The sequence below is a fragment of the Gossypium raimondii genome, chromosome 4 (assembly GCF_025698545.1).
Source record: "Gossypium raimondii isolate GPD5lz chromosome 4, ASM2569854v1, whole genome shotgun sequence".
NCBI lineage: Eukaryota > Viridiplantae > Streptophyta > Magnoliopsida > Malvales > Malvaceae > Gossypium > Gossypium raimondii.
In genome coordinates, this window is record NC_068568.1 from 14,311,303 (window position 1) to 14,328,721 (window position 17,419).

The window sequence follows — 17,419 nt, forward strand, 5'->3', positions numbered from 1 at the left end:
TTAATATTGCAATAATAAGTTTTATTAAAGGAAGTGAATCGAAATTACAGGTTTAATTTAAGATTGTGGTAATAATCAAACAAGGTTGACATAGCGACAATCTTTTCGAATCTCGCCTTGATCTTCATTAAGTGGGTTGTTCTCTGATAACAACAGCACAGCTCTTGCAAATTGGTCGTGGAAATATCCATTATCGGCAGCCATTTTCTCAACCAAAGGTGAAGTAAGTGGATGAGAAGTCAATTGCTGATCCACCATGAGTAACCCCTTGTGTTTCAACAAGTTCTTGTAGAACATATTGTCCAGTATCATTGGCGTTTCCAGGTCATTTCTCGAGTACAACACCGCTTTCGGATCCGGGTCGGGTGTCGGGCACCTCCTTTTGAGGTATTCGGCATGCTCAGGGTCCAGTGTTGGATCAACTGTGGGGTAAAGTCTGTGTACCAAGTTTACACAATGAACTCGCCCTACCGAGTGAGCTCCTACATAACAGTCATACGGATCACTAAAACTAAGACTCTAATATTTTATTAACGTATAACCTGAGCTTTTATAGGTCACTTTTAAACTTTGGGTTTGTTAATTCAGTGCAAATTAAGGTGGAACATTTGATACATCTTCACTGAAAATGTCACGTACTTCATTTTTTAGGTCAAATTTTGCAATTAGTACTTGTACTATGCATGAATTACAAATTTAGTCTATCTACTCTAATTTGGTTATTTATATTTTTTAAATTTTGAAATCTTAACCGTAACTATTAGATATGGTAATCTATGGTCTTTTCAAAATACCATATTAATGTGTTATTTTCATATAATATTTACAAGAGTCGTGCTATTTTAGTTACTAGGTTTAACAAGTAGCTTGAAATTTAAAAAGTATTGAAATTAAAACTAATCAAATTGAAGAACATTGATTAAATTCATAACTTATGCATAATCTGAAATTGATAGTAGAATTTGACTAAATGAATTTAATTGTTATTGTTTGTGTCAATGACCGAAATTTCAAAATTTTCAAATTAGAGTAAGAGAGAAATATATAATTTAACCAGGGACTAATAACATAATTTAACTTTGTTATATATTTTTAAAAAATAAGAGGATGTCACTATTTAAACCCAACTCGTTTTTGCCCATTATATATCAAATAATTTTTCGCATAATGAATAAGAAAAAAAATAGGAGAAGAAAAAGGCATGTATTAATACCTAATAAAGCAACAGCTCCTGGGGTGTCTATGCCAATGGATTGAAAGCGGGCGAGCACCAAATCAATGGTGTCGTTGTGGTTGGGGATCGCATTTTGTACCTCTGTCAGGTAACTTTGCTTGCTATCTTTCCTACCGCTTCTCATTTCAAGGCGTGGTCCTCCAAGCTGTAAACCATATGCAGGCACAAACTAGGGTAAACATTTTGCAATATTCTTCTGTTGAAATGAAAAGCAAAAGACAAGAATTTGAGTAAGAACCATGAGAATGCCATCTCTAGCAGAAAGAGCGACGATATCAGCACAAGAAACTGTCATCGGACATTCTTTCTCCACAGCTTCTTTGATTGTGTTAATGTACTTGAAATTTCTCATCCCAAAACTCCTATCCGATTCTTGCTCCGATTCCATTCCCTTCACCCTCCGTAACAGCAGCGATGCATCACATGACTGCATTCCACAAAGCAGCTCATCCATTATAATAAGGTTAATTATATATAGCAAGCTATTTGATCAATAAAACAATGAATTTGTATATATATATATTTACCTTGACCATGCAGTCATGGAAGAGATTTCTAACCCAAGAAACTGCTGTATTTCCATGTTTGTTGTACAGCTTAATAACTTGTTGTTTGATAATCTCTTCCGCATTGGGGCAACTTTCTGCGTAGTAGTTCAATTGAAGTTCGCTTTCCACTGCAACCAAAGTTCATATTATCTTAATATTGTCTTCTTTGGATACCATTGCATTGACAAGCAACCATTAAATTCAATAAAATAATGCATTGCTGTTCAATATAATGATACGCAAAGAAGACAATACTTTCACCTTACTAACACGATGCTCTAACGTAATAAATACCAAATAAAGGGATCAAAATAAATAGTTAAATTACCAGAATAAAACTGTGAGAGCAGTGTTAATAGCAGAAAGATGAAGGTGGAGCAGCAATGGTGCTTGTTAAGAGTCATGTCCTTGGATTTAATATATTTTTGGTTGAAATGTTAGGTTGATCCAAACTCAAAGACTGTGCCAATGCCTTATATAGCAAGGTTAAGTCATTTCAACTGTCGCTCGCTCCACTACGCCACTTTCGTTGTGCTGCAGTCCACTTGGGTAAGTGCTTTATAATTTCATTATTGTGCCATAATTCTATTCAAAACACAATGATTAAGCAATTTAGTCTTCTCTGCATTTTTATTTTTATTTTTTTAAAGTTTTTTTTATCATTTAAAATATATCATAAATATTAAAAATTTATCTGTTGTAATCTTGTTATCCTGTATTTTGGTTAACATCATAGTTCTTTAATTCCTTATTCCTGGAAAAAGCTTAAAGGATAGAATTAAATTTGATTATTTCCTGCAATCATAATCTTTTATTATATTTGTTTATTTTTAATTATTTAACTCATTTTATATAATTATCAGATCTCTTTTTGTAATTGAATAGGAATAGGGTTGTCAGAGATACAACTCAACCTTTCATAAACATATAACACAAATTTTTTGTTACTAAATAAATTGTTGAAAAATTCAATCAACTTAATTTTTAACCACCTTTAATAACCCACAATGAAATCTACTAGATATAATTTTTTTACTAGCTAGGGACCTACTTATCACTTAATAGATAATAAATCCAATTGGCTAAACATAACCTAAAACTTGGAAATTATAAAATTGGATAAATAAATAATATAATTCTTTTATAAAAATAAAGATAAAATTAAGAAATTCCTTTCCACAGCATATATAGTCTAATTGATTCAACATGTTTCCTTATCTTGAAATTTCTAATTAATGTTCATATAATAATTAAATCATGTACATATGATGTAAAATAGCACGAAAGTAATGGTTCAGACTGTTGGAGTTAAGGAATGCCATTAAAATGGGGTGGCTCACATTGTAAATGGTGCAAAGATCCATTGATATGGGGTTTGGAGGTATTGGATGTAATATTCAGGTGAAGTGTTAGCTTACAGGGTGATCTCATATCATCTTATTAGTCATTGCCTTGATGCTGAAGGGAAGGTATTTATAGGCGTGAGTCTAAGCCATCATGTACTCTACCTCTTAAGGATAGAGGGTAAAGTGACAGATGCCGGCTTAAAGGCATTGTTGGAGTTTATTTAAGTGGATTGAACAAAACATTCGTAAGATTAATGAGTAATGTTAGAAATTATTCCCCGTATATATTTTGAGTATCGCATGGGTTTGTTTTATATGACGTGGTCTTTTGACAATGCGATTCTCTTAGTGAAGATACAAAATAACTAAGTTTTACCGAACATCTTAGTTAAAGGTGATATGTTGAGAGTATAACAAATACATTCACCAACTTCCATTATATGAAATGTGAATTCTTGTTAGGGAGAGTGGTTGGGGCTCCACTTCAAAATTCATGGTTGAAATTTTGGTGTTATATTCCTGCCATCGGTTTGTAGTCTTACCAGGAAAAAAAAGAATGCGGAATAACATTAAATTAAAAGCTTAATGAGCAATGAATAGTGAGGGTAGCCGTCGGAAGTTGGTAGGATAAGAGCAATGCTGACAGTGTTTATCTTTATAATTATGTTGAAAATGATTCATAGTCAAATGGGAAAATATTAACCTCTCAATATGGAAGGCAACGTCACCTCTCGTTTGCCAAATCTTAAGTGGAAATTGTGCTCTTATTTTATAGAATGTAAAAAACCCACTATTTCTATTTTGTTTGGAAGGTAAAATTCCACTAATTCTTCTACAAGAAGAAGGAGTAGAAAAAAGGGATCAGCTTTAAACTACAAACCCTTGGTTTCAAAGTGATTAGTGGGAGGTCCAAAAGGAGTGGTGAGGCAGATTTCAAAGCAAGTAATCGATGATGACAAATTGACAATCTTGTTCTTGATTTTCCTTTTAATTATTAGTATAGTATTCGGCTGAAGTCCATTTACAAATTGGGTTCCAACTTGTGGCAAGACCTCGGCCTGTTTCTTGAGTATTCAATTCAGACCTATAGGTTGCCCAGTTGCCCCTTTTCCTTGGGCTCTCCCTCAATTCATATGTTTTGTGGCCCAAGCAATGAATATGGAATCACTTAACTGATTAATTATATGGATAACAACACAAAGGCCAATCAAGGCAGTATAATGATAAAACTTGCTCGTTTGTTCAAATCAGAAGCCTGAAATTTTATTTAAAGGGTTTGAGATTGGATTATAAAATTGGAGGGATTAAAGTTAAAAATTTTGTATTAAAAATATTTAAATTAAATTATCTATTTTTAAAGATTAAAATTATAATTCTTTTAATTAATTAAAATTTAAAAACCACTAAATTGAATTTTTTTTAATTTTGAGAGGGCCTAAAAAGTAATTTAACTATTTAACCAAAGGGTCAAGGCCCTTGCCAATCCCTTTCACCACACCTCGTTCAAATATATATCATGTATTGATAGTATATTATTATATATATTATCAGTGAATTAGATGATTACACATCATTAAATTTTAAAAATATCACGTAATGATATATCAAAACATAATCCGTCAATAATGTATAGAATTGTATTTTATCATCATACTAAATATAAATTATATTGATGCTCTCTACTTGAAAATAACTTAGATTAAGATAATCTTAAAAATAAGATTGTAGGCACCAATAAATTAATGGAAAAGCATTTTTTAAGCATGTAAATGATATTATACACATGAAACTTGAATTGTGGTTCATATGTATATATGAAACTTTGATTTTGATCCAATTGTACACATTTAAATAAACGAATACATACATTTATTTTCATATTGTATTAATATAATTGTTTGTGTATGCAATATATCAATGTAAAATGGTGCTAATTCGATAATATTGTTAGTTGTTTGTAAAAATTGAATCAAATTAAAATTTCATGTATAAAATTGAACAAAATCAAAGTTCATGTACAACATTACACATTAGATCAAAGTTCATGTATAGTTTTGATATTTATCCCTTAGAAATAACTCAATATAATTTGTAATCTATTATTTAATTGAATACTTTCTAACTAATTTATTTTTAAAATTAAAAAATATTAAATAAAAAATACTTGCGAATTGAGAAAATCTATCTAGAGTTAATTTTCAAAACTACAAATTTGTTCTTTTTTCTTTTTAAAACTAATTTAATTTTTTTTATTTGAGATTTTCTTCAAATTAAGTTATTAATTATTTAAATAAAAAATATTTATACTATATCAAGGGTGGAGATGAGAGTAATATGGTTTAAACTAGAGGTGCTTATGGGTCGGGTTCGGGCCGAGCCCATAAAAATTTTTTGGGCCTGAATTTTAAAAAGTATTTTAAAAACATTTTAAAATTAAAAAAATTTTAAAAATAAATATATTTATTATATCGAGTCGGGCCGGGCCCTGGCCAAAAAAGTGGTGCCCGAGGCCCGGCCCGTTTTCTAAATGGGCCTCTTTTTTTGCCCAAGCCCATATTTCGGGCCTATATTTTTACCCAAACCCTCCCATATTTCGGGCGGGCCGCCCGGCCCATGAGCACCTCTAGTTTAAACTTATGCTAAAAGTATATCTAGAAAAAGGTTTAACCACTGCTACATAAAAATCATGATTACCAAAAATATTTTTTAAATAATAAAAATAATTATTTCATTGTTACCTCAACCGCTTTTTTTTAAGGGAATCTAAGTTATTTTATTAATAATAATAAACTGGACTAAACAAAAAACATATAGTTAAAAGAAATCAAAACCCAATAGAAAAATCTAAACTAAACAAATAAAATAAATAATAATGCAACTTTTGAGTTGGTTTCCACTTAGCAAAGCATTCAAAAAATCTATTGTTTCCAAAGCCATACCCACTCTTCCTTTCCATAGAAAACCAAACTGCAACCTCTAATTCTAAGCAAAAAATCATACCGCACCGTCCTCTTTGATCTCAAATTGAGCCCCTCAAGATCGTCGATCTTTAAAGAATCCAGCAACCTATCACCACGGCTAGTAAAACCCACCAGCCAATATCCTCCTCTCTTTAGTGTCACGGGCCAAAGTGCAAAGCCAGTGACCATGACACAAAATGCGCCCTATGGAGGTCTATCGATTAGATCGAGAACATTTAGTCCATGAGAATTGGTCTGATTCAAAGAACTATTGGAGAAGCTTGTCAGATTGAAGCCTGGTTGGCTTGATAATGAAGATATGACAACTTAGGCTATTTTTAGTAAGTAAGGGGAATCATATATTGTAGATTTGATTTGATATGGTGTAATCTTGTAAATCCCTAAAATCAAGGGATAGACTAATCTCGTATGTCGATGTAATTTGATCTTGACCGTCGGTTTTGGAGGAGTTCAACTATAAATAGAGAGCCTCCCCCTCATTTGTATATCATCCATTATATGTTGAATTTTTAAGAGTAATAGAATTCTTTGAGCATTTACTCAAACACTTTGTGTGCATTCTTTATTTGGCTTTCTATTGTTTATTTGTAGCTTCTTTTGGCACAATCGCTTCCGCTATACAAATTGTTGCCTTAGAGAAATTCTAAATGAATCCTCACTTTTGGGAGTAAAGGCTGACTTAGGCGAGTTTGGAGCAAGCGGATCGCCTAAGGCCGCACGGATTGTGAGACAAAAGATCTAGCCCTATGACAAGTGGTATCAGAGCTATTAGTTTGAAGGCACCATTGGGATGTCGAAAGAAGTTGTTGATCAGAATGAGCCAATGCAGACCCGTGGAAGGGCCAAAAAAGTAAGTCGCTTGAGGGACATGCTGATAGCTCTGGAAAATCGAGTGGTTAATCTCAAGGAGTCTGTAGGCAACATGAAAGAGATGCTTGAGTTGGTCGAGGGACGCACAGATGGGTTTGACTCAATGGAAGAGCAACTCAAAGATTTTGTGTTGGATTCTCTCAGTGCCAATGCGGAAAAGATGAATGAATTAGTCAATTCCACTACGAAAAAGTTGGCATAGAGGGATGAGAATCTTGAGGATATGATGTTAGCCATAAAGAAGAAAATTGAAGAGCTCAAGGAGGAGCTCATGATTTACAAAGTTGCTTTGAGTAATGGGATGTTCTCTTCAAGGTTGAAGCAACCAGAGAAGTTTAAGGGTGCAAGGTCTGCAAGGGATGTGGACTTCTCCTAGGAAATGGAGCAATACTTCTGAGCGATGGGCATCGAGGATGATGCCATTAAGGTAAACACTACTTCAATCTATTTCACTGATGTGGCTCTCTTGTGGCGGAGTTGTGGGTTCATAAATAAGAAACATGGTGGGAACGTAATTGAGACTTGAGAGGAGTTTCAAAGAGAGTTAAAGAAGTGGTTTTACCTACAGTATGCCAAGAAGGAGGCTTGGGCTAAGTTACGTTATCTCACGTAACAAGGCACTATTCAGGAGTATGTTCGGGCATTTAGTGAGTTAATACTTTAAATTTTTGACTTGAGCGAGAAAGAAGCGTTTTATTAGTTTGAGGATGGGTTAAAGCTGTGGGCAAATCATGAGTTGCGTAGGTAATGAATCGCCGAACTTACTGTAACCATGGTCGAAGCTGAGTCCTTTGTTGAGCTTGATCCAACGAAAGACAAGTTCGAGTCGTCTAAGCCTAATGGAAAGGGCAATGGTGAGAGAAACCATGAGAAAGATGAATAGGGACATATCGATGATGGCAACAGTATAGATAGCACAAGTGGTAATCGAAAACCACGAGATACGAAGCAGGGATCCAACAACCCAAGGGACAAGGGGAAGATAATAAAATACTTCCTTTGTCAAGGACCACACATGGCGCGAAAATGTCCAAAGAAATCGATAATTTCGGCGATCAAAAAGAAATATAAGCTGAAGGAAGATGCGAAGCTTATTGAGGGAAAGACATTGAGGGTAAATCCGATAGTGCTTATTCCTAAGAAAAGGAATGGTGAAGAAGGGTTGATGTTTGTGGACATAAACATTGCGGGTCAGAAGCTGAGTGCTCTTATTGATACAGAAGCATCGGACTTGTTCATATCGAATAGGAAGATCAAGATAGTAAATTCTGAGGAGGCCCTAATTGTGGGAGTAATTAGTAATGTGGAGCTACAAATCGGTAAATGGAAGGGCAAAGAAGACTTTGAGGTAATCCAATTAGATGATTACGATTATGTACTTGGCTTAAACTTTTTTGATAGGATTCAGACAGTTCTGTTTCCATGAGCCGATCAAATTCATATTATTACTAGTCCATTATCAAATATTGTTGTGCCAGTGCATCGGGATTTGAAGGTTAGGACCAAGGTGTTGTCGTCAATCCAACTAGTCAAAGGTATTTTGTATGGGAGAAATATTAACTCGATAGAACGAAATACTATAAAAACCCTTCGAAAAAGTTAGTGGAGCATAAGACTGATATGAGACCTGTAGAGTCGACTGTGGAGCCGTCACCTTTGGGGAAGGTAGATTGTGTACTGGACTTCGAGGGTAAAGAAGCAATGCAAAAGTAGTCGAAACGAGTAAATGCTGCAAGTAAGGTACATTGCAAACACTCTGATAGTGTTTTGAATTCTAACTTGTTGGTTTGGCAAGGTCGTAGAAGCCCTTTCAAAGTTCTTAAGTAATGAGGCTGAGGGACTGTGGGCGATACGAAACCAAGATGTGAGAATCCAGGGGATTCCAATGGGAACAAGTCAAAATTAGGGCAAGTTAGAGCGGAGACTTCTTGCCAACGAGATGTACCAACGAGTACAACGATTTAAGTTAAGAGGCGACAGAAGCTAAGGTAAAGGTTTCGAAGGAAGTGACAACTTAATTACAAGACAAGTCGGGAAGAAGCTAAGGCAACGAGAAAGTTCTAAAATGAATCAAGTTAGTGTCATTCAGAAGTCACAACGAGGGCGTTATGAGAGTGGGTGGGGAAGAATGTCATGGGCCAAAGTGCAAAACCCGTGACCATGGCACAAAATGCGCCCCATGGAGGTTTATCGATTAGATGGGGAACATTTAGCCCACGAGAATTGTCCCAATTCAAAGAACTGTTGGAGAAGCCTGTCAGATTGAAACCTGGTTGGTCCAATAATGAAGATATGACAACTTAGTCTATTTTTAATAAGTAGGGGAATCCTATCTTATATATTTGATTTAATATGATGTAATCTTGTAAATCCCTAAAATTAAGGGATAGGCTAATCTCGTCCGTCGATGTAATTTGATCTTGACCATTGGTTTTGGGGGAGCTCAATTATAAATAGAGAGCCTCTCTCTCATTTGTATATCATCTATTGTATGTTGAATTCTTAAGGGTAATAGAATTCTTTGAGCATTTACTCAAACACTTTATGTGCATTCTTTCTTTGGCTTTCTATTGTTCATCTGTAGCATTTTTTGGCACAATCGCTTCCGCTATACAAATTGGTGCCTTAAAGGAATTCTAAAGGAATCCTCACTTTTGGGAGTAAAGGCTGACTTAGGCGAGTTTGGAGCGAACAATTGCCTAAGGCCGCATGGATTGCGAGACGAAAGATTTAGCCCCCTGATATCAAATCGAGCCCCCTAGGATCGTTGATCTTCAAAGAATCCAACAACCTATCACCACGGCTAGTAAAAACCACTAGCCTTCAATATCCTCCTCCCTTTAGATCCGTCTTCAAATTCCTTGCGATACCATCAGAGAAGCATTTCCACCATTTCTTTCAACTTCCCCCAACTATCGCTCACACCGATCGTTGTCCACTGCTCTGCATGTAGTAGTAGAGAATAAGGAAACAATATAATTAAGCCAATCCTGTAAAGAACTATTTGCAATATTATCAGGCCATTCAAGATATAACTTTCTTTATATTTCTGCTACAGACAGACAGTCGCTAAATATATGCTCAGAAGTTTCGACATCTCTTGTACATTTTGGGCATATTGCTAAACTTCGTAGCCTCTTATTGTACAAATTGTACTAGTTAGGGATGTAATTTTTAAAAATTATCTATGCTGTAATTTTTATTTTCTCTGGTAATTTATTTACCAGAGTCTTTTATAAAAAGTTGTATAAGTATCACTTCTACCAGCAGCCACAACACTCTAAATTAAGATCTTATAGCCACTTCTTACTGAAAAATTGCTTGGCTGCTCCTCCCCCACCCCATCATGTCCTCTTGTGGATTCCCAATAATAAGAATACATTAGACCCTTTCAACAATTTCCTCGCCCAAATTCACTGTGAGATTATGCTCATCCCACTGTCTTTCTTGATGATTAATCAACTTAGACAATAACCAAACTGATGAGTTCCCTCTACATGGTTGTATTTTCCTCTTAGGCAGCCTTGGAACCTAAACATCCTCCCAAATTATGATATTGTTCCCAGAACCCACTTGCCATCACCCAATCCCGTTTGAAGCATTCCCTTAGCAGCACAAATGCTCTTCCAGGTATATAATGGCTAAGTGCCTAGATCTGCACTCATAAAATCAGTAGTTGAATAATACTTTCCTTTAAGCTATCGCGCTAAAAGTGAATTCAAATATTTAATCAAACACCACCCTTGTTTTGCAAGTAGCACAATATTAAATTTCGCCAAATTTCTGAAACCCAAGCCACCCATCTTCTCTTAACTTACACAACTTCGACCACTCACACCAATGAATGCCCTTTCTTCCCTCATGCTGTTGCCACCAAAATCTGCTTATAATTCGTTTTAGCTCCAAGCAAAACGAGTTTGGTAACAAGAAAACATGACATTGAAAAGGTAGGAATGACTTGCAAAACACTTTTAATAAAAATCTCCTTATCCCTTATGACAAAGGTCTAACACACTAACTCATAATACGGCTTCTTAATAGATCCTTCAAAACTTGGAAAGCCCATCTTTTATTTTAACTCACCATGTTTTGTAAACCCAAATACCGCTTTGAGTTAGTAGAGGAATGAACACCAAGACATCCAACAATATCTCCACTATTCTACTCTTCAACATTTACACTAAAATAAACAAAAAATTTATCAAAATTAACACATTTGTCCGACGTATTCTCATATTCAACCAATATCTATTTCAAAATTATAGCTCTAATTTCTGTTGCCTTTCCGAAAAGGAAACAATCATTCGCAAACAGTAAATGTGAAATTTTCGGATCCTTTCTACTAATTTTTTCTCCCCTAACCAAATTCTTCCAAATTGTCATTCGTATAAGGGAAGACAATCCCTTACTGCAAATTAAAAACAAGTAAGCGCTAAGGGGATCCCCTTGCCTAAGCCCTATTCCAAGAGAAAATTCATTTTCTAACTCCCTATTCAGAATCACAGAGTAAGACACCGTACTAATACAATGTACAATAAAATCCACCCATCCCCTTGATAAACCTATTTTCAACATCATACTCTCTAAAAAATTCCACTCCACTCTATCATAAGTTTTACTCATATCCAATTTAAGAGCGAAATAGCCTCTTTTACCCAACCTTTTCCGTTTATATACGTTGAGAATTTCATAAGCAAGAAGAATATTATCTGTAATTAGCCTTTCCGGAACAAAGGCGCTCTACGCTTCATCTATACACACATTCAATACTTTTTGGAATCTATCCACCACTATTTTTGAAATAATCTTATACAAGACGAAACATAAACTAATGGGACGGAACTATTGCATACTGATGGATTAACATTTTTGGGAATAAGGACTATATTTGCTTTATTAATGTCAACAAGTAATTTACCTTTGTTTAGAACCTTAAGGTAATAATCCCCAACATCTTATCCCATAATGTGTCGATAATTATAATAAAACAGATCTGGTAAGCCATCCGGTCTCGACACTTTTGTTGGCGCCATAGTTCGCAAAGTAACAAATACTTCATTTCTCTCATATCTAACTTTTAAGCAAACATTTTTCTCACCAATAATGCATGTTTCCACCCCCTTTAAAATATGATTCGAATTCCCCCTTCATTACGATGAAAACAATTACATGAAATAGTCATTTGTAATGGAAAACAAATTATCTCTATCCGAAATATTTTGTGCATCAACCCCTATTAAGCCCCTAATTCTATTTGTCATCCTTTTTTGCGATGCAAATCTGTGAAAAAAACCTTGTATTCTTGTCCTCTAGCTTCAACCAATTCACTCGTGCTTTCTACTTTCAATATAGTTCTTCTCTGTCTATTTCTAGGTTTGTTTCCAATTTAGTGCCTAAAAGATCAAAGAGATTCTCCTAATCTCTATCACCCTCATTAGTGTCACGGGCCAAAGTGCAAAGCCCGTGACCATGGCACAAGATGCGCCCCATGGAGGTCTATCGATTAGATGGGGGACATTTAGCCCACAAGAACAGGCCCGATTCAGAGAGCTACTAAAGAAGCCTATCAGATTGAAGCCTGGTTGGCCCAATGATGAAGACATGGCAACTTAGGCAATTTTGGTAACTAATCTTAGAACATAGAATAGAATCATATCTTGTAAGATTAGATTAGATTTGATATGGCAAATATTGTAAATCCCTAAAATCAAGAGATATAGTGAATCTCATCCGTCGATGTACATGTATCTTGACCGTCGGTTTTGGGGGAGCTCAACTATAAATAAAGAGCCTCCCCCTCACTTGTAAATCATCCATTGTAACTTGAATTCTTAAGAGTAATAGAATTCTTGAGCATTTACTCAAACACTTTGTGTGCTTTCTTTCTTTAGCTTTCTGTTGTTCTCTTGTCGCTTCTTTTGGCACAATCGCTTCCGCTATACAAATTGGTGCCTTGGAGGAGTTCTAAAAGAATCCTCTCTTTTGGGAGTTAAGGCTGACTTGGGCGAGTTTGGACGAACGGATCGCCTAAGGCCGCACGGATTGCGAGACGAAAGGTCTAGCCTCGTGACAATTAGGATCCACCAGTCGATTTCACAACCCCCTCATTCGCATCCTTTCTTAATTTCAATTGAACTGCCCACTTATTTAGACATCTACACAGGGATGCTAACTGCTGGGAACACTTTTTATATTATTTTCCATAAGCGATTAATCATCACTTCGAACGAGTCCTCCAACAACCAACAGCTCTTAAAGTGAAACCTCTCCACCTGTTGCCTTTCTATTCTCTGCATTGTATCTATCAATAACGGGCAATAATTGAAGAACGAGTGAGGTAAATTTTTCAAAAAAAATAGAGAATCGCTCCTACCAATATGCATTCGCAACCCCCTATCCAACCGTTCTCTAATATTATTCTATACAAAATTCCCACATTCCCAAGTAAACCAAGGTCTTTCGTACCCCAAATCCTCTAATTAGAAATCATGTAACATATTTCAAAAATCTTCTACACCACCCTCATCCAGAAGAGTTCCCCTTTTTTTAAAAAAAAAGAATAAAAGATCTCATTAAAATCTTCACACACTAACCAATACAAAGTATTATCCCGACCTAAACTCCGTAGAAGATCCACGTCTCTAAATGGAACCACATATCATCCTCCATTTATCCCCATCAACATCCCCTCAGAATTTTCACATCAATATGATTTTTTGAAAAACTTCTCAATTCTATATCAACCTCAAATTTCCAACCCAAACTAAGCCCTACCCTAGTACCTTTTACCGCCACCTCAATACCATAAACAAATCCACCATTCTTGTGTACCATTTTTCATTCTATTTGAATCTAATTTAATCTCCATAAAGAAGACAATTTGGGGATTGTAGATTCTAAGCATATACTAAGTCTTCTCATAGTCTGTGAGCCCTCCAACCTACTAATATTTCAACACTTGATCTTCATTACTATCGACTGACTTACCTCTTGGTGGTCGCTGATAACTCATTCTAATAAGCCAATAATCGCTCATTACCTTTCTCTGTAAAATCTAAAACTTTAGAAACCCCCAATTCTTTGCCTTTTCTTCCCCTCAAAATCCTCAATCGAGCTATCCTACAAATCGTGAATCATTTGATCCTACTTCATACCAGCAAAAAAACCTAATTAATCCTCTTTTCCCCCCGTACCAGCCCTTTTCAGATTTATTCCCAACACTGGATTAACCAGCCTCATCGGTCTCGCTAGCAAGAAGTCTTTGACATTCCTTTCCCCCCCGGCCAATTGTTAGAAAATTCTCTCTAGAAACCCCCTCGTTCCCCTTATGCAACCAAATACTTTCCATTAGGACAACTCTTCTCCCCAACGCACATAACGAGATATCCTTCCGATTCATCCACTTCCCTTCGTAGCTTGATTAGGCAAAAGCTATCACTATGACCTAGGCAACCATACAGAAAGTAAAATAGTGTAAGCTTCTAATACTAAAATCGAACATATATGTTATTCTAAGATGATACTTTGATTTTCTTTCTGCGTTTCAATGGAGATCTTATATCCACTCTCACCCTAATTCGCATAAATTGAATGCAACCCCCACTAACCTGTTTGGAGTCTACTCTTAAAAAAAATCAATAAAATTCCCCAATTGTTTCGTAACAGTTTCAGAGAAAAACCTTGGTGGCAATCCATGAATCTGAACCCAAAAGTATGTATAAATCAATGGCACATTCAAAGGATCCTCATTCTCCTCTAACCAATGAAATACTAAGAAATGATTGTTAAAAGTCCAATGTGCTCCCTTAATAACTCTTTCAATGTCAACTCGGTGAAAAAAAATCTAAATAGGAACCGTTTTGCACCCAGATCTGAGATCTTAATGCCTCCTAATAGGTGTCATAGATTCTCTAGGGTGTTGCACATAGCAGGGAAATGCACAACACTTGCAGTAACAAAACAACCAACCAGACATAGATCATACATTGACTTTTGATCCTCTAAAACCCCCTCAACCTGCAACACTTCATCTTCCTCTTCCCTAATACGTAATCCAGCCATTTCATTCTCCATTTGAAAAATACCCAAGCAAACAAAGCGACCCAAAATAGCAGAACCAGTTCAGAAATCGACAAAAATTGAAAGAAAACCCTAAAAATGTATTCAAGACTAAGAGTCCTAAAAAAGTCGTGTTACACAAGCAGACATAAGCGTGTCATATAGCAGACCTACCTTAACAGTTTTAATCTCAAATAAATATAAATTTTATAAAATAGTTTAAGAGATTATTTGAAAAACAAATTAAAATAATTGATGAAAATAAAAAGGAGTAACCAAAAAGGTAGGAGAAATCAAGTTTTGCTACTTCTAATTTTTATGAGAGATTTTGGTTTTCATCAACTTACTATTGAGAGGCTTTTATTTTTAGGTTTAATAGTCGAATTTTGGACTCAACTTTATATGGTCAAATCTCTGAGGAGGCTTGTGGATTTTGTGTTAGTTTTGATGTCTGTTGTTTTTTGTTATGGCAATGAAGTTGCTCACAACCCTGCCCATTGATTTTTAGATAGTGTTTGCTCTTTTGATTTTGGTTTAGACTACATGAATGTTATTCATTGGTTGCTGTTGGATGACGTTATTGTTCGCCATTATGGACTTTTAATAATAATATAACCTAAAAAAACATAATTTGGGGTGCCTTTGATAAATTATTGAAATTTTTTAATAAAATTACTGAAAATTTTAATTTCTTAAGAAATTGCTGCTTACAATATTTTAAATGTGTTTCATAATCTTTTAATTTTTATTTAATATATATATTTTAAAAATGTTAGAATAAAATAGGCATACACTATACAGTTAGCTACTTATCACCGCATTTTGATTGAGACCATATATATGTTGTTGATTAAGAACACGCAGTAAAGTTTGCAATAAAAATCTAAATTGCTTTCATATCATTTCACAGGCTACATAACAAACCCTAAATCATCTAATTTAGAAAATAAATTTAATATAATTATTAAAATTTTAAAATAAACCATTATTGAACCACCTCACAATGAACAAAATAATAAAATATTTGAGCACTTATAAATAATTATTGATTTAATTATAATTTTTACTTTCTATTTCTTTCCACTGTATGGCAAAATTTTTCCAAATTGAGTTATCATTTTGAGATTTTTTCTCAATTTAGAATTATTTCATTGAAAATCAATGAAATGATTCTAAATTCAACTCAACAAAATCCCAAATCTCAAAACCATGTTTAGAGATACAGGAATAAAATTATAATTAATTAATCTTATCAGCATTTATTTATAATCTGTCAAATATTGTATTATTTTATTCATTAATGAGATAATTTAATGTGATTCATTGAAGATGCATGAGATTTATACATATGCAACAATAACAAAAGAGCAATAATACTCATTTATTAAAATAATTTTAATAAAGTACAAGAGAAAAAAGAAAGAACCCAAAACTAGAGGGATGAGACATGAAAGTGCTGACCAAATTTCTTAAGCTGCCAAGATGATTTAGTTTGTAAAATATATAAAAAATTCAAAGAAAAGAAAACCCTAAAGCAAACCTTAAAAAGATGGATATTTATTTTAACAAACAATATAATTATATTAATCATCTAATTTTATTAATTTAACATAAATTTAATATCTATAAAATGCACCGTGACCCAATCTCTGTCCATACCCAATAATTTTTTTTGCAAAAATGCAAAAGACAGAGACAAAATCATGTGATTTTGAACATGAAACCAATATTATACCAAAAACTTGAATCAAATTGATGATGATAATAATATGATATCATAGGAAAAAAAGGTAATATGTTTATGAGACACAAACAAGAAGTCCCAAGTCCATAAATGCAAGTAGTCGACCAAACTGACCAAAAACAAAAACATCCCCATACCATGATTTGCAGTCAATAGAGTGCTCAAATTGTTTTCTTAGGTAGCATGGGCTGGGATGGGGCTACATGTTTAAAGCTGGTGGAGCAAAAAGTATAAAATGATAATGAAGAACATGGCAAAGTAAGATTTAAGAATGCAGGACAAATAATAATTATGAAAGAAAAAACCATTCCCCCATGATTTGATATGTTAAACCTCACAGGAATACCATGGCCATATATGCATGGGCATGAAGGACTCTCTCAACATCAAATGCAGACAAAACTTGGGATAGAACAGTAGAACTGGAGCTAGCTCTTGGCGGATGTTAAAAGCCATGTTTCCTATTTTTACTGTTTTTGATTCTTTCTCAACCCGGAACATGGTAGGACCATCGTGATCATCTTCCTTTTTTGGTTTGCCTTATCTTTTCAGCAATTTGGATGACTTAATATAACAAAAGAAAAAGATCCTTTTTAAAGTTTTTTCCATTTATCCTAGCCACTACTGGTAGTTAAAAA

At 34.5% G+C, this 17,419-nt stretch overlaps 1 protein-coding gene across 1 annotated transcript; it reads right to left on the bottom strand.

Moving 5' to 3' along the window:
- LOC105768125 (peroxidase 21) lies at window positions 1-2,259 on the bottom strand. Its single transcript, XM_012587878.2, has 5 exons — window positions 2,111-2,259; window positions 1,762-1,910; window positions 1,473-1,661; window positions 1,214-1,379; window positions 1-482 (listed from the first exon to the last, which is right to left on the bottom strand). Exons 1-5 carry the CDS (start codon window positions 2,184-2,186, stop codon window positions 76-78), a joined length of 987 nt encoding a protein of 328 aa, XP_012443332.1. The 5' UTR covers window positions 2,187-2,259; the 3' UTR covers window positions 1-75.
- Window positions 2,260-17,419: the final 15,160 nt, after the last annotated feature.

What these genes read in the sequence shown, in the direction of transcription:
- LOC105768125 (XM_012587878.2), bottom strand. Translation starts at nt 2,186, where the DNA reads ATGACTCTTAACAAGCACCATTGCTGCTCCACCTTCATCTTTCTGCTA. An exon ending in GCTCTCACAGTTTTATTCTG is followed by an intron (nt 1,911 to 2,110) that starts GTAATTTAACTA and finishes CTTTGGTTGCAG; the next exon opens with TGGAAAGCGAACTTCAATTG. An exon ending in AGGAGCTGTTGCTTTATTAG is followed by an intron (nt 483 to 1,213) that starts GTATTAATACAT and finishes ACTGTTATGTAG; the next exon opens with GAGCTCACTCGGTAGGGCGA.